We start from the raw sequence: 22,217 nt of genomic DNA, 5'->3' as shown, positions 1-22,217 counted from the left end.
GATTGCAGCTAAATGAGTCATGAAGCAACCTCCTAATCGCACTCTTTTGTGTCTGAGCACAGTGTCAGTCAGTGTTTGAGGAGGGGAGCAGATGTCCTGGATGGATTCAGGACATTCTCACAGCGGGCATCATCCGCACTGCATTCAAATGTATATGAAATGGCTTCAGAAAGTGTACACACTTTTTAGTAATATTTTATTATTACGGTAGTTCAATACACACAATAAACCATAGTAACGAGGTGAAAGGGTTTTTAGAAATTGGGTTAATAATCCAAGTAAGTGCACTGCAGGACTACTGCACAGAAGAAATGTCATTTATATCTTGGCTATGATGTGTTCCAGAAATATGACCGTTAATAGACTAAAGCAATTAAAGATATTAGAATTTAATAATTTTGCAGGCTACATAAATGTCATGGATAGATCACTAGTGTCATGCCTTCATCAGTTTAATGAAAGCAATCTATATCACTAAAAGTTACATCCTGCAAAATCCAATTAACAAATAAATGTCATTAGGTGTCCGTATCAGTGACCATAACAGTCTGTAAGCTGATTCACAATATGACTGCAAGAAGTCCTCTTGAAATACAATATCATACTATTTAACACTAAGTTAATAAGTATGAAATAAATCACTGCCAGAACGCACATAAAAAAAACATTGTTTATTGAAGACACAAAAGGTTAATAAAGAAATAATGTGAATGGTCATTTTAGTCAGTAAATGCAGTACAATACACATTTTCAATGTAATCTTTTACTTGATACTAATAAGACCACAAATCCATCAGATGCCAGAATGCTAAATCCATCTTGATATTCCCCTCCCTCAAAGATTTGAAAACCCAGAAACCCACCTGAGTCTAAATAGAAAACAGATGCAGACAGGGCTTGTACTATAATAAATAAAATGTGGAGAAACTGCACTGCAGTTGCAATAAAATCAATAAACTTTTACAAAAATTAATTTGGATAAAAAGTAATCTGATTTTCTAGGAACCTAAGAGTACATTAACAAACCAAAATATAACTGACATCGTTGCTCTGGTCTTTTACTACATGCTGTATTTATCATCACGTCCTTGCTCAACATTATTATCCTCTGCCAACCCAAAGTAAAACATTTACCAGCATCACGCATACAGAAACTGCCTCAGTCTAACTTTCAACAACACCTAAATCCATTTTGTTAGATTTCCAGAAAGGATTGCACTTCCTCTTACCACTTACATCAACATATCATATAATACTGTACATACAGGTTTAATCAAGTTACTACATGTTTGTTGTTTTTTAATTATTATTTTTTGCACTAGACGCTGATTTTGATATCAGATAAATATTTTTTTGCTGTCCAGCAACAAAGCACAGAGGTCCTGGCCTCTAAGATTGTATGCCTCTGTTGTCTTTGCGGTGAAAGAAGGACATGGGTGTTTTATGGAATAAGTTGAGATGTATCAGTTGTTTATTTGAGCCCTCTTCTTAGTCAGAGCCTGGGTGGGGGTCGAGATGGCGGGGGTCCTGGGGGCCCTGTGGGTGCACGAGTTGGGGGTGGACCTGGAGGTGGTTGGGCCACGGAAGGGGGCGCGCGGGAAGGTGGTGTGGTGCGGGGCCCTCTCGATGGAGGCTTCGTACGGGGGACGGAGTTGGAGACCAGAGGTCGCTGTTCGGCGGGCGGAGGAGAAGGAGGAGGCGGCGGCGAGGGAGAGTGATGTGGACGAGGAGGAGTCTGGTTGTTTGGGGTGGACTCCCCATTTTTGACCCGTTGGAAACTAATACAGCGACCCTACAAGACACACGCAGGTGGAAGAAGGTTAAATCACAACCACACATCATCATTTCAATGCAGAATACAAATTTGTGCAAAGTCATTGAGCTTTTAAGATCCCCCATTCAAAACAATTTGTGTGAGTCTTTGCCCAGCTCGGCTGACAGAGGCATATGTGTTTGAGGCACACAGAGCTTCTTCTGTCTTCTGTCCACACCTGCACTACAATAGCTGTGACGCTAGCAAAGGCAGGCACTGAGAACGTTATCACACAGACACACAGACACATGCTTTTGCAGTCTGTGGAGTTCCCCATTCCCCTCCTCTTCTCTCGGAGCCTCTGCTGTGCCTCTCTTGATGCAGAACATAAAGTGGTTTATGTGCTTGACTTGGAATGTAAAGGGGGGGATTTCAATATCCCCACAATAGATAACAGAGGACTCTTAGAGTTTAACATAATTTACAAGTTGGGGATAATGGAACGCGACTCTTATTGTTCTCATTGATGGTTTTCCTCCCTGTTCCCTGCATAGCAGCCTTATGTAGACACACACACACACACACACACACACGCTTGTCTTGCTCAGTCAGTGTGTGTGAAGGATGGAGGGTAGGTCTCTGTGTCACAGACCCTTGGTGGTCTGATTATAACACCTTATTAAACAGAGAGGCCCTAAAGTCACATAGGGGCCAATAAGAGGACCCCAAGCAGCAGTAGCTTTGTGACTGAGGAGGCTATTGTGTGTATGTGTGTGTGTGTGTGTGTGTGTGTGTGTGTGTGTGTGTGTGTGTGTGTATATATATATATGAGGGTTGAGTAATTGATTGGGGACAGCCCAGTTGGGGGCTGACTGCTTCGGTCTTGTTGCTGGACCGCGGTGAAAAGGCTAGTTTGTGAGCAGCAGAGCAGCAGCACATCACCAGAGAGAGCATATGGACACAATGAGACCACAAGCTCATGAATATGAGTGTGTGTGTGTGTGTGTGTGTGTGTGTGTGTGTGTGTGTGACTGTAAGCATGCCACCAGAACATATGGCCTGAATGAAACCTCGGCCTCATGAATAACAGAAACAGAGAGAGAAAGGTTTAGGGGCTGGCTGCAAGAGAGCACCAAAACAACACAAGATTGGTTTTGCAGCAGAGCATTGGAGTAGAAGAGTAGATGTGTTCCACTTTGGAGGAGACGGTATGCACATAAATGAGTTGTGTGAGAGGTCATAAATGAGCCACTTGTGATGGTCAGTCTTCTTGTGTGTCCCTTTGTCTCTGCTTTACTTTCCCTGTTGACGATTGTTTACTTCAAACACTTGAACCCTAAAAACACCTCCAGCATCCTCACACCAGCCTCTGTTTCTCCTTCTGAGGCCCGAGACTTTACACTCCCCGTAATAAACACACAAATCGGATATTTTGTAGTAAAAAAAACCCGAGGAAGACGAGAGAGAGAAGACGCACATGTGACCTGACAGCCCTGCTTGTCACCTTGCATGACATTACAGCAATACATATAAGGAAATGCTTCATGTGGGCTCAAAAGTGTCAGCACACTTCATAGAGTTCATATGCTGCACTGAAGCACATATTAAAAGGGTCAGCTTAACCAAATTACAAAATAGATTTTATCTACTGAGACTTTCAGTTAGTTAGTTAGTTTCTGAGATGTCTTCCTCCATACCAACACAATAGAGGTACATTAGTTCCTCTATAGTTGGAGTGCTCAATGTGTTTATCAAATAACAAAATTTAAGAGTCACATATCTTTCCAGAATCCATGGGCCTTCTGATAAAAAAAACTGTAGCCTATTAGTTGTGAATTTAAACTGGAGATGATAAAGTAAACCATTTTCACTGGAACTACTTTCAATAGAAGAAATAATCCCAATAAAAACGGTTGGAAGCATTTTCTGTGGGATACCAGTGAAACGGTAACTTGAAACAAATGTTACATGATTTATTTTTTTTATTTAAAATGGTCTGTTCCATACAACGTGAGAAAGCTCTGTCTAAAAGTCAAGTGGTGTGGTTGAAAGCTTCCGAACAAGTGAGAGGGTGGTCTACGTGTTGATATTGTTTTGTCATCAAAATTGTCAACAAACAACACAATTCCATTCACCTCGACTGTCATTCGAGCCACTAAAACTGTCTGCACGGCTCGATACCACTCGAGGGAAGTGATACAATTTGTTTTTGTAATTTGGGTGAATTGATCCAGTTTAAGGGAAGTGACTTGGGACGGAAGGGGGAAGAGGGGGAGGAAGGGGGAGTGGCCGCGGTGCTCATTTGCGCGTCCTGTGTGTGAGGACGGAGGGATGGCGGCCGCCCTCTGCTCCGGCCTGTGCTGTATGACGGGGCCATCAGAGCCATCAGCTCTGGGGACAAAAGGAGGGAATCTCTTCTGTCACAATATGGCTCGTGGCCTTTCAACTCCCCATCTGTTTGCGTGACGCTCAGTCGGCAGAGCTGACACACACGCTGCAGTGACACACACGTGCACGCACGAACACACACACACACACAGTAGAGAGAGATCAAACGCATACAGCCGTGTGGCAGAAACTGGCAGCCCCGCTGATGGCCGTTTGCAGAGGCAGTGAAGTAGCAGTAATGTGGGGCGAAAGCAGGCCGAGCTCCTCCTGAGCTGCTGCTTGGCAATCGACATTGGTCAGCGCTAGTTATCGCTGTGCTTTTTATCACTTTTTTGGGCTGTTTGTCATCCGCCTCCTGTCTCTTGCTTTTGCAGAGATGTTGGACATTACTACTCTGGGGGATTTAGATCGGCGCCTGTCTTTTGTCAACATAAAAAAAAAAATCATTGTCACGTCAGATATGGCTATGAGCACAAATTCTAAACAACTATCTGCTTTGCAACAAAAATGTTTTTTTCCCCTCCTCATTTCTTTTCATGTGAGATAATGACCCGTGAAGGGAGTTGTGGGTGTAATTTTTGAACCACAACCCCACAAAGTGGCTGACAAAGACTAAAGGAACTTTTGCCCTGACAGAGATGAATTGTTCTGCTGAGAAAAAAAATCCAAAATGGAAAGAGGTCATAAAACCATTGATGGTGAGCATTTTTACAGACTCTAGTAGACACGCACACACACGCACACACACACACACACACACACACATACACACACACACACACACACACACACACACACACACACACACACACACACTGTTGCATACTAAAGATGAATCATGTCATTCAAAGAACAAATCAATACATTTCCCAGTGATATGGCTTCCGCAATGAGAGGCGACAATGAAACCATTTACAACGAAGCAGCTGTTTCACCATGACAACCAGTATGATGATGAAAACATGTCGGAAGGGTTATGGGATGCCACACACTGGGTCATGGTTAGATAATAGGGGCCGCTCTGCTCTCTCTCTCGTTCTGCCACAGACAGTGATGTCATGATTTAAGACTTTTCAGAAACAGCAGTAGTGGCCAGTAAGATAGCACATTCAAATGTTCAGCTGAAATAAAACCTCATATTGTTTTCTACTGTAATTATCACTTGCAAGTAGAGTGAGTGTGTAACATACTATTTCGAAACCTTATAAAAGCCTGTAATTTCCTAGGAGTCTCAGGGAATTGTCAAAGACAGTCGTCCTTGTGCGTAAACAATGGCAGCTTTGACGAAGAGAGCGCTATCAGTGGCTCATTGACCGTCTGTTTGTGTGTCAGTGTGCATGTAGAAAATCAGTACTGAGCTGCTGTGTTGAGAATTGTACATGTTGCTCAATTACATGTGTTGTCTTGATGCAATGTGACAGATGCAGATGCTCCATTGTGCACATACAGAGATGGAAAACACATTAAAACCTTGTGTGCCATCCAACCCATAAAAGAGCCTTTAGGTGTTTTTTACCCATAGAGCAATCCCCCAAAATTACACCTAATTACCAAATTGTAGTTTTGTATCAGTCATCATGCCTGTTTTGTTGTGCATTAGATTTTCTAGTCGTGTTTTAGGTGAAAATAAAAAAGGAAATGTGACTGTAGTTGAGTGTGAAGCTCACCTCGTCTCCAGGATGTGGTCTCATCAGAGATACCTGGTCGTAACCTCTCCCGAACAAAGCCCACAGAGCATCCAGCTTCCCCTAGAGGACCGGAAAGAAAGACAAAAGAAGGCAGAAGAAAATAATTACATTTCACATGTTTTAAATCAAAACCACAACCATAAATGTACATTCAACTTTTTCTCAATGTATTGCGTAAAAGACTAACCTGAATGGGTGAGTACCACCTCCTCTGCTGTGGGGGGCGGCGTGGTGGTTTTCGAGGCTTTGGCTCATACGGTTCAAATTCCTGCTCTGGCATTTTTACGACTGCATTTTTAGGTTTGTCCAGCTTCGCACCTTCCTCAGTGGACCCTTTCTCCCCCCATCGCACCTAGGAAAGCCTCATTTATATTGATATGCTTTTGAGCATTGAACGTGTGTGTGTCTGTGTGTGTGCGCGTGTGAGAACGTGCATACCTCCATGCGTTTGATGCCACCCACTCCTCTTCCTCCATAGTAGGACGCATCCACTGTGGGCCACCTCTTCTTGGGCATCCCGTCCTCATCATCTGAGTCCTTAGAGTAAAACTCAATTACGTGACAAAGCAACATATCCTTCCAAACATACTACTATTAATTATTACCACGAATGTCAATTACAACAGTTGCATTGAGATAATAAAACAAGCCTCACTGGCTCTGGGGGAGGAGGTGGTGGAGGTTCTTTGATCACCTGCAGGTTGAACAAAAGAAATGCCATGAGGGAACCGAAGATGTAATTAACGAACGACTGATGATGCCAATGTCTGAAGTTCAAACTGACCAAAGTGCAGCAGAGCGGCCAGAACCACCACATCAGCAGCAGAGCCAGCAGCAGGAACACCACCAGCAGTGAGACGAGCACGATCGTGCCGTCAAACTGCACACAAACACAGAAGGACGGGATTCAGATCCAACTGGACTCAAAGACGAGAGACGAGAGAAAGGTGAAAATGAAACGCGAAAGTACTCACAGTCTCCTCTGATGACAGACACAACAGAGGAGACCTCAGAGAGGGAGGAGAGAAGAAGAGGACTAGAGAACCAAAAGAAAATAAGAAGGTTCAAAGAAAGTTCATTCAAATAAGGCAGCATGCCAGAAGGAAATGATCATTGAGTGTTGTTGTGATAATGCAGACTTTATACGCAGGATGTACTCACACACTCTGTAGTAGTAATGTGAACCGAGCTGGTGATGTAGGAGAGGCCCTCATTCATGCTCACCTGCAGGTAGATCACCCTGCAAAAAAACACAATCTGGTGTCTTATCGTCCAACAAATAAATGCAAAAAACGCTTGAGTGCACACATTTGCTGTTTTGTTTTGTCTACTGTACCAGCTCGCCCCGGGGTGTCAAACACATTCCTCCTTCTACTTTGTCCATACTTGCTGCCTTATAAGCACACTAACATGCTGACATAGACACAAAGCCAATGTCTCTAAAGAGGTCAAGGAGTTCTCCACCCACAGAAGGAATCTTTTCTGTTTGGATCAGACCAGACCTCTCATGTGGAAACCACAGACAGCTAAATTACTTACTACTCTCCGGTATTCATTGCTGATATCTTCAGCTATAACCGCACACAGAGAGGCAGGGCGGGGACAAGAAACAGGAAGACATGTTTAGTTATTGGTTCGAAAGATAGCGAGGTCGATGGAGGCAAAGACTGTACAGGATTGAGGCGTGAGCGTAATATTTAGTTGACAGGTCATTCATAAAGCTTTTAAGAAATATGAACAAAAACTAGACATTTTTGCCAAATAGGCGTTTGAGTGTGGAAACGTGGAGCGCTGGATTGTAGTTATAGGTTTGGAAAAGAATGGAGAAAGGCTTCTTGTGCTGTTCTTATGGTTTGGGGGGCAGATACAAGAGGGGCATTGAGCTCTGGGTTCAGATTTGAGGAGGGGGCGACAAGGGGGAGGTCACTGCTGGGGTGGGGAGGGGGGCAGAGGAGAGGAAACAGAGTGGGGGATGGTAGACGGAGGGCCTTTCCTGTTCTACATCCCTTCAGCACTGTCCCTCCCTTCAGAGACCCCCTCTACACTTCCTCAATCTCTGACTCTGTTTTCGCCTCCTCACCCTCTCCTGTGTCCTCTCCATACCGCTGCAGCTCGTCTCATAACTCATGCTGACACTGACTTTAGAGAAGGAAATTGGCGGTGCAGGTGCCACTCATCTTTTCTTCTACTTCTTCCCTCCCTTCTCTGTCCCCCCTCCCAATTATATGGCCAGCCCTCCCTCTCAGGCAGGCAGGGGACACGGTGCTATCAGCTCCTCTCTGACAGATGGATCTCAGCCCCTATCAATCATCAATCTGACCACTATATATGTCTTTGCCCTGTGTGTGTAGGAGGGGGAGCTGCATCCGGAAGGTTCCCAGTCAACACAGATTTGTGTGACGGCAACGTCAATGACTTCATTATATGCGACAAGGCTTGGGTGGAACAGGAGGTGAGTGAGGGTCTTTGGGGTTTGGGTGAAGAGGTGTTGCCCTCAGACCTCATGTATAGACGTTACAACCCCAAAACAAGAAGCAGTTTACCTTTAATGGGATCTGACATTTTAGGGATGCATCTAATGATTGTACACATTATTGATAAAGTCTGGTCAATGAAATGACAGAAACAAGTGAAAAGTTTGCTTTGCAATCTGTATTAGGAGGCGATCCCTATACTATTGGTATAATTGGTCCATTTCCTGATGTGTGGGTGGTTCAGCTTTATTTATAGGTACACAAAATGTATTATATATATAAATGTAAGCAATAACATTTAGGACAGACATGGATATAAACTGTAGCTTACGAATAACGAAAACACCTGTCCAGCCTGCACAGTGGCACCCTCGCTTCAATTCCTATTTCCATGTCTATCTTAACGTTATGACACCGCAGCCCAGAACTTATACACCAGCTGTTGGCCTCCTCTCTGGGTCCCTCAGCCATTCACAGCTGACTTCCTCTTTGGAAGCACTCAGCGTGTTAAGGCAGTGCTCCCTGTTCTGATCGGCTTCTGTTACATGGAAGCATAATTCCTCCAGGCTGTCTTGCATTGTGTGATGATGCTCCCTGTTCTGCTCTGCTATTAGGAGTAACAGCCCAACCGACAACAACTACTGCTCGATTGTGAATAAGGTGAATTGTTGCTGTGTTTTCAGCAATCCCCTAATGTCTGAGTTCAAATAAAAATGATATGTGCCACGTCTATTATATCGTGGGAGTGAAATAATACTGTAAGGTGACAGACTCTTAAATATCCCTGCCGCCACAGTTTGAAAACTACATTTCCTCTTTCCAAATCTCAAAGCAGTACTTTTCACTGGCAGACAAGACAAGCTCAAAACACGCTAGAAATCTGAGTGACAGCAACAAGACAGATGATGACTGGGAGGTGTCTGAGGCCGCAGGCCAGAGTGTATAATTATGCACAGGACTGCAGGCAGCGGGGACGGGGAGGCTGCTGGGCCTCGGTCCTCTCTGAGTTCAGCCCACAGCATCGCTCTGTCTGCCCTATAAGAAACTTCTGCTCTTCATCACCAGAAGCAAAGCCAGAAGCCCTCAAAGGAAACTTTACACTGCCCCACCGACTCCACTCACACTTTTTTGCTCTCCCAACGTGTCAGACAGAGATTGGGATACATCACACAACACGTAAATACACAAACATACACACACACACACACACACACACACACACACACACACGGTAATGACGGTCCTCTCATTAAGTTGTTTTCCTGGGCTCTACTCCTGTTGTCCCCTTGTGATTGGTGTCTGGCTTCGTTAGCTGTGACAAACACTGATTGATCACAGACACTCAATGACTTTGGCCCTAATTTGTTCAAGGACGGGAGTCTTCTGGTATCCACACCAAACTTGCGTGCAGCTGGCAAATATCTGGGAGTGTTGCAGCTGAACATGGAGAGTTTAGCAACTGGAGTGATGACTGAGAAAGCGTGTTGGGGTGTAAATGCAGTGAGAGCTGTGCAGCTTACCTCCCAACCTCCTCTACGACCGGAGCAGGGCAGAGCAGGAAGGTATCTTCTATTCCAGCTGGTCTCTCGTCTGCATAGGGAGAAACAACCACAACCACACTTTAAGTCTGAAAAATGTCGACAGGGTTCACACATTTTTCTTAAATGCACAAGCCAAACCAGAATCCCATAATGCATTTGTGAGTTAGCTTGCATGCTCTTGTGTATGGTTGCATAACTTACCCACAGTGAGCGTATCATTTAGTTTAAAGCTGCAGAGGACCTGGTCAATGTTTCGGGCATGGAGAAACCCATTGCCTCTCACCACCACCTGGAAACTCTCTGAGACAAAAACAACGAGTGCAGGCACCATCAGAATCGATTCGCTATATGCACACTCAAGCATGACAATGATAAGATACATATTTTCAGCTGTATGTGAGAGATGTAGAAGATCAAAATCGGGCTACTATTTTAGTTTGAAGTAGGAGAACATTTCCGGTGTACCGTTATGTTGCATGCTTGCAGCCATTCTCTCCCTGACGTGCTCAACTTAAGCAGCAGAAACTTGTGCATGCCTCATTACTGATTGTTTATATCTGTGTGCTTATGCGTGCATGTGTGGAAAGGCCATAATAAGCTCCAATGGTGCTAATGCTAAAATTGCTGCTATTCACAAATATGTGCCGCGCAGTAGCTAGAAGGTGTATGCGTATGTGTGTGTGGTGTTGACCTTTAGTTTCCCCCAGGCACTGTTAAAGCGCACTAACAGAGGCTTGCCAGCATATGCTGGAGTGTCTATGTGGCTGCTACCCAGCATATGTTAGAGAGCGGAAAAAAAACCACTTGCTTAAAAACATGCCTACAGGGCTGACAACAGCACAGCTCTGTCAAAGTAGGTCTGACCTTAACTATGGCACCATTAACACATGTCTGTATGCATCCGTTCGTAACGTGGTGTACATACTGTACGTGTGCACTGCCGTTGCATTTTCTAAGTATGTGAATTATGAACGTGCATGTGTGCGTGTGTGAGGTCTTTGTGCAGTGGGCTTTCCACTAGCATTATCCTGGCTAATAGAAGTGAACATTTGCTACACCTTTAACATTTAAAGATCCGGCGTGAAGAACACCAGATAAAAACATCACAGGCTCTGGGTGTATATATGTAACAGTATTTCCTTAAAGTTCAGACAAGCTGAAGAGCCATAAATACAGATACACCAACATAGGCAGAGTGGAGGAAACAAACACCGCTTTATATTTGCCTACACATCTCTATGTATTTACAGATGCTGTGACATACACAAGAGTGTATAATCCAGAAGAAAAAGTGATGAAGTACAAGACTCATGGAAATTGAGCATTCACAAAACAGGGATACATTGTATATATTTCATACTGTATATGATATACAGCAGGTATTGAAATAATACAAATTATCACACATTGAATTGGTTTGTACAGACAGTGCAGTTATCCAGCCTCAGAAAGATAAACTCAAATGTCTAATAACCTAGAACTATGCACACAGCCAACCTCAAACAACTGTGTCCATCTGTGTGCGTGTGTGTGTGTGTGTGCATATTTACAGATGTTCGATAAAATGCAACTTGTCAGTGCTGCTTCTGCCATTTCCCCAGCTAGACTATACTATAGATTATACATGTGTATTATACATGTGTATTCACACACACACAAACACACATACACCACCAAATTACACACGCATCTCATTACAGCCTAATAATGAACTGTTCACTATGTCTTCTCCCTCCTCCTGCTGCTCTCAATGTACTGTAAAACCAACTATATAAAATATTATTATACAACTTTGATTCAATCATTTTCACATTACCTGATGGTTTATGTGGTTTGTAGTGGTTTTCAGCCACAACAATGTGCAACTTAATTGGGGTCTTAACACTAATTATTCCTATTGCTCAGTGCCGTGGCTGCTTTAGCAGTCGTACCCCTTTCACACAATATTACCATCAAACAGCATGAGCTGCGCTGTGACAGGGCGTATGTGCACACACACACACACACACACACACACTCACACACACACGCACAAGAAAACACAACATGGTCATGGTAGATTGGCAGATATTACTCCAATGAAATCTAATTCTGAGACTGACAATTGTCATACTCCTTTAAAAGTTGAAAATAAAATTGAAAATTGCTTATTGGCGTTGCTTTATTCATTAGCAATTAAGCAGTACGTTGCATTATAACTACATGATCATGATGACAGTTTAGTCATCATGAATATTTCCAAAGCAAAATGTTTTCTAAAAATAAACATTTTTAAATTCGCTGTATCGCTGTTTCCAAAGATGTTTTATCTAATCTTAATAAATAATTGATGGATAGAAAATTAAAAAGTCTCAATTTGAAAACATACACACAACTTGACACAGATACACACACATCGAGGCTTGATGGGTTAAAAGATCAGTGCTGTCAGACACATGGTGGGCAGGGACTGGTGGTGCCCTGCTGACATGTACAACACATATGCTGCTGCCCTCGCGTTGCTTTCTGCCTGCCTCTGTGGCCACATGTCCATTTACATCTACACCTGAGCGGTTGACAAGGATTTGATTTGTATGAATGTGTGCCTGTGTGTGACTATACACATCTGAATGCATGTGTGTCTCGCATGCGTGGATAAAATGGGCTGCGGCTTGTCCGAACAGCGCCACTTCAATCACATTAGTGCGACAGGACAGTGAAGGGCAGGGAGGGGCAAAGGAGGACGGCACAACGGGAGGGAAGGGTCAGACGTTAATGAAAGCAGCAATCTCTGCTGTCATGTTAGATCTAAGGCCCAACTCTCACTGTCCTCTGAGTGTGTGTGTGTTAGAGGGGAATCAGTCCTGTCATGTCTGATAGTGTGGCCCAACGTTCACTGTCCAGTCTGATGGCCTGTTTGCAGGCAGCTCGGTCTGGTCACTTCACATCAATGTAAGGGACATGTGCGTACGTGTGTGTGTGTGTGTGTGTGTGTGTGTGTGTGCGTGCGTGTGTGTGTATGCTGACGAAAGAACATCTTAACATGTGTGTGTTGGTGTCAAGCATGTATGGTATGTGACTACATGCAGGCAGAGAGGAAGACAGAGAGAGAGACTGTCACAATACCTATGTGATATGTCAGTATATAAGTACATACATTAAAATGGAAGGATAGCAGGGGAAGATGGTTATATTCAAACCTCTGGGAATCTTGACCACAGTCTTGCAGTTTAAAATAAAAGTGCGTGACAATAATATAATATGAGTTCATACTGAAACAATAAGCAAGATCATATATATATAAATATTTCTCTCTCTCTCTCTCTCTCTCTCTCTCTATATATATATATATATATATAAAAGCACTGCATGTCTAACATAAGAGTTATATGTTATTTATACACATTGTGTGACAACAAAGGCAGCACACTTATAAGCATGTATTCAGTCAACTACATTCTTTGCCCTTCATTAATTAGGCCAGAATCAGGTCTTGGTTAAAGCGTGTCCTCGGTTTCTTAGTTCACTGACCATTAGGCTGCTCATCAATCGAATAATAAATGAGGCTGTTGGAGGATATTTGGGCACATGTCGAGTGACACACTCCAGACCAGAGAATGTAATTATCACATGACGTGACAACTGCAATTCTTTTTTTTCTCCTTCCTTATATTTGTCGTTTGAAGGCTAAATTTGCATTGCTCTTAAAATCCCCAGCTTTCCCCTCCTCCCTCCTCTCCATCTCTTTTCCCATCTTTCATATCCCATAGTGAAGGCTAATCTCCATTGGTTGTCCTGGTAGCACTGCTGCAAATGCACTCTCTTAAGTGAGCCCTAATAAGGTCATGTCAAAGCTCATCCATCCTGCTGACTACACATAACGGCTCTCTCTCACCGTCTCTCTTTAGTTGTCATCCTGTTTTTTTTTACATCCTGAAACTGCTGTCCAGAGGCACAAGGACGTGGACAAAGAGGTGGGAAGGAGCACAGGGTTGAAACAGCCATTTAAAACTAGGCCAGAGAAGCAGCCATGCTTAAAGATTCTCGGCTAATTCCTCTGACCAACACCCGTCCCCCCTCCTCCCTGTTGCACACACGCTGTGCTGAAGCAGCTATGCAAATTTCCCCCGGCCGCGAATGACAATACGCTCTCTGTCACTCCGCAGTCATAAGCGTCCGTGCGATTACTCAACCTCATGTTCCACTCCAGAGGCTTTAGATGGCTGTCATCTGACGCAATCGCACACCGTGACCGCCCAATGTCCTAACAAGAAGGGGAAACCCTTGCACCTCACACCTCTTACCTCCTGCACACACACTGGACGGCTCTGCCGCTAGAATCTCAATGCAGGACTTCTTGATGATCTGAGTGATCAGACAAAAGGGGAAAAAGACAATTTAATAACATAATAGGATTGTGTGTGGATGAGTGTGAATCTGTTTACATGTGGTATGTGTCTTACCGAGTCAATGATTCCCCTCAGGGCTTGGAATCCTCCCCATACAGGAAACACGTGCTCCACAGTGTCTGCAATAGTTGCGAGCTAGAAAAACATGCAGACGCAGAAAGACTTGTGAATGCATTTTTTTTAATGCATTTTCAATATCTTCAATATCCTTCTGTCGATCCTACCTGGGTCTGGTTGAATTCTTTGACCCCTACACAGTAAACAATGGCTCCCATAGACCTGGCCCTCTGAGCCTGCAAAACAGAACAAATAAACCAGAATTCAGGCCTTTGCTTGTGGAGGCAAACAAATCTCCCAAAAAACAGTCTACACAGGAGACATTTTAGAAAGGAGCGAGACAACAGGACATTAACTCTGTATAGCATAGTTAAAACACTGACACAAAGGTGGGTCATATTTGTTAAATAACCATCTAACAATGAAACCTTTACAAAATGTCCCAGAATAAAAACAATCACAGGAAATAGTGAGCGTTCGCAACTTGTGTTCAGTGTGGTTATGTGAGCTAAACAAAGCAAATTATTAACGGCCACGTTATTTGATTCCAATTTGCAAGTGCATCAATCAAAGAAAATACTGTGAAATTACTTAATATGTCACTCAGTATCAATAAAATGAAAAACAAGAACATATTGAACCTAACAAACAACAACAACAACAACAACCTACAGTAACAAGTCCATGCCCTGTGGCAGTTTACGTGTCTACAACCTTCACATCTTTTCACCTCCTGAAATCACCTCCCGAACTCCTCTTACCTCTCGCTGAGCTGTGTCAAACTGCCACTCATTCAGTTCTCCGTCTGTCAGAGCGATGATAACGCTGGCTGTGCCTGCAGAGCACAAAACCGTCATGTCCTCTGAAACAACGCACTAAATGTAGGCTCATGTGAGGAAGCATATTGGACAGCGCTTACCCTGCTTCTCTTGATGTATCTGCGCATTAGCCTGCAGTTGCAAAGAAACAAGTACAATTTCAGAAAATTACAATTACAATAGCGGGCACTGGTTTAAAACATGTTGATATTGTTACAAAGCCAGCCCATAAATGTCATTTTGCCAAGAGTGGCGAGGCTCAATACTCATTAGCTTGGAGCAGGTGGCATTCAATTACGCTGTATGACTGAAGATTGTTGGATGCTCTTTTGATAGACATACTGTAAATATGAACTCTTTCTTCACCTGATTGCTCTTTGCTTTAGATGATCAAACTTGGAAGTCATCTGAATGAAAATGACAACTAGACAATGTCGAAGTGTGGGATCATGCTTAATCTGGCAACGCCTGGCTTCAGTAGAAACACTAAAAGCTCAGCAGTTTCAAGAAGCAGCAAGTCATTGATGATCTGAGCCACTCCTCATCCGAATCTCATTCCAGCCCCGGTTCCACCTGCATGCCACACTCAATTATTCCTCAGTGGATATTTGACAGTGATCTTATAGTGATGACTATAACTAGTGTGATTTAGGCTGGCTTTGCCAATGTTTTGGGTCTTAAAGCGTGATCCTTACCATCTCCAGGCCTAAGTTCATAAATGTGTCTCCTCCGGGGATAACCCTCCTCAGAGCTGTTAAGCCTCCAGTGATGGCCTCCCTGTAGGGTAAACAAACACAATTCCTGGTTAAATTCACCGAAAGATGGCTACTTTTAGGGAATGAGATATGTGTACAATAGAGTTAGAAAGAAGAAGGTAGAGATGGTTTGAATTGGTCCAAAATCCAGAGATTTGAAAAACCAAAGATAAACACAACACGAGAGGACATGTCTAATACTAGTTTAGTTTAGGGAGGGAAAGATCCAGACAGAAGAATCCGTGAGAGTCCAGGTGTTGGTCTTACCTGTTCTCCGTCAGTTTCAATATGATGGTTCCTCGTGTGGAGAAGACAATGAAGGACATTCGCAGCATGGGGCTGCAAACACACAGTTGTTTTAAATTAATGCGGGCGCTAACAAAAAACATCCAAATGTGTGAATGATTTATTCTGCTTGTACCTGATAAACTTCTCTGCCAACTGTTCTACAAAGGAGTAAATCTCGATCCAGTGATTCTTTACACTGCCAGATCTGAAAAACAACAAGAACACAACTGTATAAGACAAAAATAACACAGTTGTGTTGGCCTGGATGATAATAATTCAATATAAATATATAAATGTGGTCCAGACTCTTTTGGATGAACTGCCATTAAACTTTTGATCTATTTCCAAAATGTGGTAAACTTGTGTCATTTTTATTTAGATTTGTCCAAATATTTGGTTTATGACCAATACCTCCAGAAATCGTGACAATGTTCACCTACACTTTAGTATGTGGGGCTAATTAGCTAATAGTAGCATGCTAACCCGCTAAAGTAGTGAACATTGTCGTCATAATGCATGGTGATGCTACCTATGAGCATAAGTCCAATCATTGCTCTGTTTAGTACAGTCCAACATGTAGACTTGTTTATGTTAAAATGGGTACCCACAAAAGTAGCCACTTTAACTTCAAACAACTGAAGCAACTTTTTTTTTAAATAGATGAGCAATTCATAAAACTACAAACCCATATGTTAGTATAGGGCCTCCCCTTTTCGAAGAATGTGACAAAGTGGATTTAATGGTATTGATATGTTTCAGGAATAACCATTACCAACCAACAGTTTATCTCCTCCCCATTCGAGGACATTCCTCTGGCCACTCAGTCACATTCCATTAGTTTGGACGGTAACCTGTGAGCGGTGAGAGCTGCTGGTTAGCCTGCTACATGCTGCTGTGTACATGACAGTGTCCTTAATGAAGCCCAGTCCCAGGGGGCTGCTAATGGGGGCTAATTGCTGCTGGGCCAGAGGGTTGAGGTTAGACAGGGACAGATGTAGCAGGCTGCCTCTAGCAGGGACCATGTAGCAGGCAGCAGGCCTGTTTGTGTCCATGTGTGGATAGTATCTCTGTGTTTATGTCTGTGTGTGTGTGTGTGTGTGTGTGTGTGTGTGAGAGGGGGAACAGATGGTCCCAGTGAGCACAGGCAGTTTGACAACAGGTTGGCGGTCCGCACAGTGAAAAGGCTGCGACATGAACAACAGAGGGATGCAGAAGTAACACTCAGTAGGGGTAAATGTCTGTCTGTGTGTGTGTGTGTGTGTGTGTCAGACTGTATATGGTGAGCTTCTATTCAAGGATGCAACTTCAAACAGCAAAAGACAGGGCGTGTGTGTGTGTAAGAGGGTCATAAAGTGAAATATAAATAGAGATACAAGAGATAAAGAGCAAAGTTTGATCTGGTTAGACTAGGCTTTTTTGTGCCTCCTATTTAACCAGTCGCTTCCTGCTCCATTTATCCTTTTCCTTGGATGGGAGGCCATGATAACAGCTACGATCCAGGAGGAGTCTCTTTTATTTTGTCTAAATCTCACAAAGTCTACTGATACATGAACACAACAGAAGCTCAGTTGCAATCCAGTGTGCAGGACAGAAGGTGTTTGTCTGATAAAATAAAACATCTTTAAAGGGTTCTTTTCATCAAACAGAGTGAAGCGAGGGGCTACATGTGTATACATGACTGAGAAGGGGGTTGACCTAAATAGCATTATTAGTCCTTCAATGTGCGGAAATAATTGGTTAATTAATTACAATTTGGAGATGTGGCCCTGTGCATTATTTTCTGACATTTTTCTGGAATTAAATGTTATTCAATTAATCAGAAAAGAATAATTGAGAGATTTCACGTTTAAAAAAACCACAGACACTGCATGGGTGAATATAATTGCTAATTAGAATCACAGCCATCATCCAACCAATTCAGCAATTAATCTTCACTTTTGCATTTCTAATTTCGCATACTATCAGAGCAGAATCTCCTTTTATCTGCAAGTACTTGGATCAGTGAAAATACATCTCTGTTCACAACCCAGCCATAAAACACAACACCTATTATTCTATTTGTGGCCAACCAGATAGAGAGGAAGAATGCAGCCTGGTATCTGTCAGACGTGGAGTGTAGGAATGTATTCTCATGTTCTCTCTGTGTGCTTAGATTCCTCCGGCGGAACACACACACACATTCTCTACCCAGCATGCCTTTTCTGGACAATGAAGAGGTGAAGATCGGTGTAGCCACGAAGAAGCATTCGTAATGCATGATTTCTCACTGTAGATTAGATTAGGTCACTGTGTGGCATTTAAGATCTGAAAAACAGCCAACAACTCTTTGCCATTTCGGGGGGGGGGGGGGGGGGGGGGGAAGAGCAGAAGCTTCCCGGAGGCTTGCTGAAGCATGCAGGTCCAGACAGTCAAGAGTCGTAGCAGAGGCTCAGCCATGCGTGATGTGTCATGCTTCCCGGGCTCCTCAGAAACTTTTTGAAGCAAAGGGTAAAGACTGAAGAGGGTATTTCAGATGTTTGCAGTGGACATCCCAAAAAATCATCAAATTTATCAAAACCAAAAAGGAAACTGTCACGTCAACGTGTCCAGTTAGGTGGTGCACATAGGGCAACTGAGGACAGGCAGCAAGCTTTTTTTAAAACCATTACATCTCCATTTCCCCAAATGTTAACCACAGATCCCAGTGTTTAACAGCTTCACCGCGAAATCACTGCTCGAGTCATGCTGTTGATATTATATAACCTGTATTCTTCTACCCAAATATGGCCACATATTCAGCCATACCTAGTGTGTTTGTTATCATCCTATCTCTCTCTCTGCCAACTTAGCATGTTTCGTCGTGTCTGATTGTCGTGTTTACAAGCTATCGCACCTTGCAACTCGAGCCAAGATACAACAAAAGTTGTTGTTATGTCTGAGCAGCTATGAACAGCAGCGCAGTCTGAAACTGCAGAGATCACACAAACTAGAATAGTCCGGCTTACACAGACCAAAAAGGTGGCAAAAGATTTGTCACTATTATGGGATATAATAAGTCAAGTGTGTTTGTTAGGCTTGTGAGGTGCACTTTCCTCTTGGTTTGCAATGTGTGTCACCTAATAGCCGATATAGTTGCAGGGCGTAATCATGTTTAAAATGCAATAAAGATTTTCAAAGACTTTATCTGGGGTTAAACCAAGAGTTGGTATTAATGTTAGAACCGGCTCATGGGCGTCTTGAGGTCTAAGAGGTGTAAGTAATGGACTCTGTTTCAAATCAGGCTGGGGATCATTTTCATGATCCCTCTCTCGTGCCTCATTTCCTGTTAGCCCTCTACTGACGTCTATCAAATGAAGACAACCAGGGCAACACATACTTGAAAAAATATATTAGGGTTACATTTCTAAAGATGTAGTACCACTTTCATATACAGCATATTTTACGAGTCACACTTCAAAAAGAGGTTTACATTTGAACTGTAAAATATATAGATTAGATCTTCTGTGAAATATAAAGCCCCCCCAAAAAAGACAAAGCGAGTTAAGCTGGAGGAGGATGCACTCATAACTTGGCAAGCCAGATGTTGATCTAACAGATAAAGCATTAATACATAATGTATATACATATTAACTGCATAGTTACAACCTGTAAAGCATAGAAGGTGGTGACAACATACATGTTTTTCTGGTGTTTTTGTTCCATGGAAACAACAACCTGATCATATTTCAGAACTCTTAACTTCCTGCAGAAAAGCAACACAGAATGGACTCTGCCCCCTGCCAATACATGGCCGGTCCAGGACACAGTGGGGAGGAATAGTTTAGAGGATCACCAGGCCACATAGCACCGCTGTGGGGCAGCTGCTGCAGCTGTGTCCGCGGGCGCGTCATCAGCCTGAAACTCTATCCATCCTGCTGGCCCTGCCCACATCCCGTGGGTAAAAGCTCTATCTGTTTGCCTCTCCACTTTGAACCGGACGAAAAGAACAGAAAAGCATACCTCAATGTCCAGAATAGTCTTCCTACTTCAAATACAATGCTGTATGTATATATATAGATATATATATATATATACACATACTGTATATCATCGAAAAGACATTTAAAGATAAACAATGGGGTTAAAATGGTGTTGGACGTGCTCTCCATGTAAAAGTTATTCCGTTAAACAAGACACCGAGGTCCTATTTGGGACTGCTTTAGTGGTACAAAAAGCCACTAGATAAAAGCTCGACTACCAAATGTAGAAGCTCACACGTTCAGGTTTGCTTCTCTTTCGCACCGTTTACAACAACAGACGGAATCGGACTGATGCGCTCCGCGTTTCCAAACCACTGGGTGGTTGCATGGCAATGCGCAGCGATGGGAAAGTAACAAAGCCGTAAATAATATCGGACACTCACTTGTCCAGGACAAAATAGAGGTCGAAGGCGCCCTGACAGGACCTCTCCTCCTCCTCCTCCTCCTCCTCCTGTTGCTCTCCCTGTAGCTCTCCTTTTACCGACACATCGAGGAGGAAAATTCCCAGCAAAGCCAGAGCGAGGAACATGCGAGTCTGTGTCCTCGCCATCTTTCCCGGTTTGTGTTGACTGCCCCAACACTGTGACAACTAAAGATCTTCACATGTTCTCCCAGCCATCGCTTTCTGGCTCGACTGCGTGTGTGTAACGCGTTTATTTGCCGGTGTTCCGTCCTGTTCGTCGGAGTGCATTCAGGCTACAGGAGCCGTGTTGAGTTGAAGCCGGGCTCTCTCCAAGTCTTCTGCTTGAGCGGAGAACAAGAAATGCACTGAAGGAGGCAGCATGAAGGAGAGGAGCGACACCCGAGGAGAGAAGGAGGAAGTTGATTACTAAACTCCACTTTTTCACAGAAACTACATAATGAGATATCTGTATGACCAAAAATACATTTGAGAATGGGGGAAAAAAACGAGTCCTCTCATAAGTCTGTCTATTGTCTTTTGTTTGTCCACGAACCATTAGAGGAACAGAAGTCACGTATTAAACAATTCATTGAACTTGTGTTCACGACCTTTAAGGAAACGGTTCTCCTTAATATTGTTTGCGTGTAGTTACTTAAGGTTAGTTTGAAATAAGCAGGCCGTTTTAGTCCGGTCAATGATTTAATATAATATTTAGCAAATCCATCTCGTTTTGAATAATCAATTATTTGTTATTCTTTATGTACCTTAGAATTTGCTTCTGTTCCCCGTGTCAGGCATTTCGCCTTCAAATGAAAATCAGGAGAACTGGGGAAGACAATTTAATTATAGGCCTGAATGCAAATCGACCCATGACAGGAAGTGATGCTGAAAGGTTTTCAAAGTGGCCCCGAGCTTGTCATGAAACTTCCTAAATACAATGTAATCTGATAGGCTAAACATTTGAAGGAATGTTATCTGGCATCAAATAAAAATATTTGCCAGCCTATTGAGTTATTGCACTGGAACCAGACAGTAGAAGATGGCCCGAGGAGCTTTATTCTCAACGATGTTTTTTATGTGTAAAGTTGGCTCGATAACGACGAGGACATTTACCCAAACCAACGCTTTGAAGCAGAATAATTCATTAAATGCTCATTAAACAGAAACATTTAGTTTATGAATAATGCATTTGCCCGATGGCAAACCCAGACCACCATCCAGCATGTCATGTGGCCAAGTTTATAATTTCCAATTGTCCACATTAACCATGACAACTTCCACCACTCGTGTAACTATAGTTTATTGTTTCCAGAAACGTGACCAACAAATGTCTCTGAATCCCTCACAGTGTACAGACTATACCGTCTGAATATCATTTGCACAATGCACCGTTAGCGGGGTGACTTTTTAAAAGACAATAAGATGTCAGAATAGCTTCATGCACATTGTAGGATCTGACGACAGGCTGGAACAAGCTTGTGAGGTCTTGTTCCGCAGCTGTGGTCCTCTAAACTCATAGTTTTAGGAAATGTAGGCGTATAGCGCAAATTGTCCAATTTATACACCTTAAAAGCACAGGGATTAGGGGACATACAAACATGTCACCCTAAGGTGTTGTATATATAGGTGCACAGTGTATGCCCACATCATGTAGCTGCATTGGATG

At 43.1% G+C, this 22,217-nt stretch overlaps 1 protein-coding gene across 2 annotated transcripts; it reads right to left on the bottom strand.

Moving 5' to 3' along the window:
- Positions 1-657: 657 nt before the first annotated feature.
- antxr1d (ANTXR cell adhesion molecule 1d) lies at positions 658-20,918 on the bottom strand. Of its 2 annotated transcripts, XM_034552727.1 has the most exons (18): positions 20,532-20,918; positions 16,284-16,355; positions 16,130-16,201; positions 15,803-15,884; positions 15,209-15,239; positions 15,051-15,124; positions 14,457-14,525; positions 14,287-14,367; positions 14,128-14,188; positions 10,046-10,144; positions 9,824-9,893; positions 6,991-7,069; positions 6,614-6,709; positions 6,485-6,523; positions 6,268-6,366; positions 6,017-6,181; positions 5,809-5,889; positions 658-1,792 (listed from the first exon to the last, which is right to left on the bottom strand). In XM_034552727.1, exons 1-18 carry the CDS (start codon positions 20,696-20,698, stop codon positions 1,493-1,495), a joined length of 1,737 nt encoding a protein of 578 aa, XP_034408618.1. In that variant the 5' UTR covers positions 20,699-20,918; the 3' UTR covers positions 658-1,492. The 2 variants fall into 2 exon arrangements, with proteins under 2 accessions (XP_034408618.1, XP_034408619.1); XM_034552728.1 differs by lacking the exon at positions 6,614-6,709 and having other exon boundaries at positions 690-1,792; positions 20,532-20,897.
- Positions 20,919-22,217: the final 1,299 nt, after the last annotated feature.

The sequence above is a fragment of the Cyclopterus lumpus genome, chromosome 15 (assembly GCF_009769545.1).
Source record: "Cyclopterus lumpus isolate fCycLum1 chromosome 15, fCycLum1.pri, whole genome shotgun sequence".
Classification (NCBI taxonomy): domain Eukaryota; kingdom Metazoa; phylum Chordata; class Actinopteri; order Perciformes; family Cyclopteridae; genus Cyclopterus; species Cyclopterus lumpus.
This window is presented reverse-complemented; position numbering and strand designations above follow the sequence as displayed.

What these genes read in the sequence shown, in the direction of transcription:
- antxr1d (XM_034552727.1), bottom strand. Translation starts at nt 20,698, where the DNA reads ATGGCGAGGACACAGACTCGCATGTTCCTCGCTCTGGCTTTGCTGGGA. An exon ending in TTGAAACTGACGGAGAACAG is followed by an intron (nt 15,885 to 16,129) that starts GTAAGACCAACA and finishes TTTACCCTACAG; the next exon opens with GGAGGCCATCACTGGAGGCT. An exon ending in AAATGATACGCTCACTGTGG is followed by an intron (nt 9,894 to 10,045) that starts GTAAGTTATGCA and finishes CTCCCTATGCAG; the next exon opens with ACGAGAGACCAGCTGGAATA.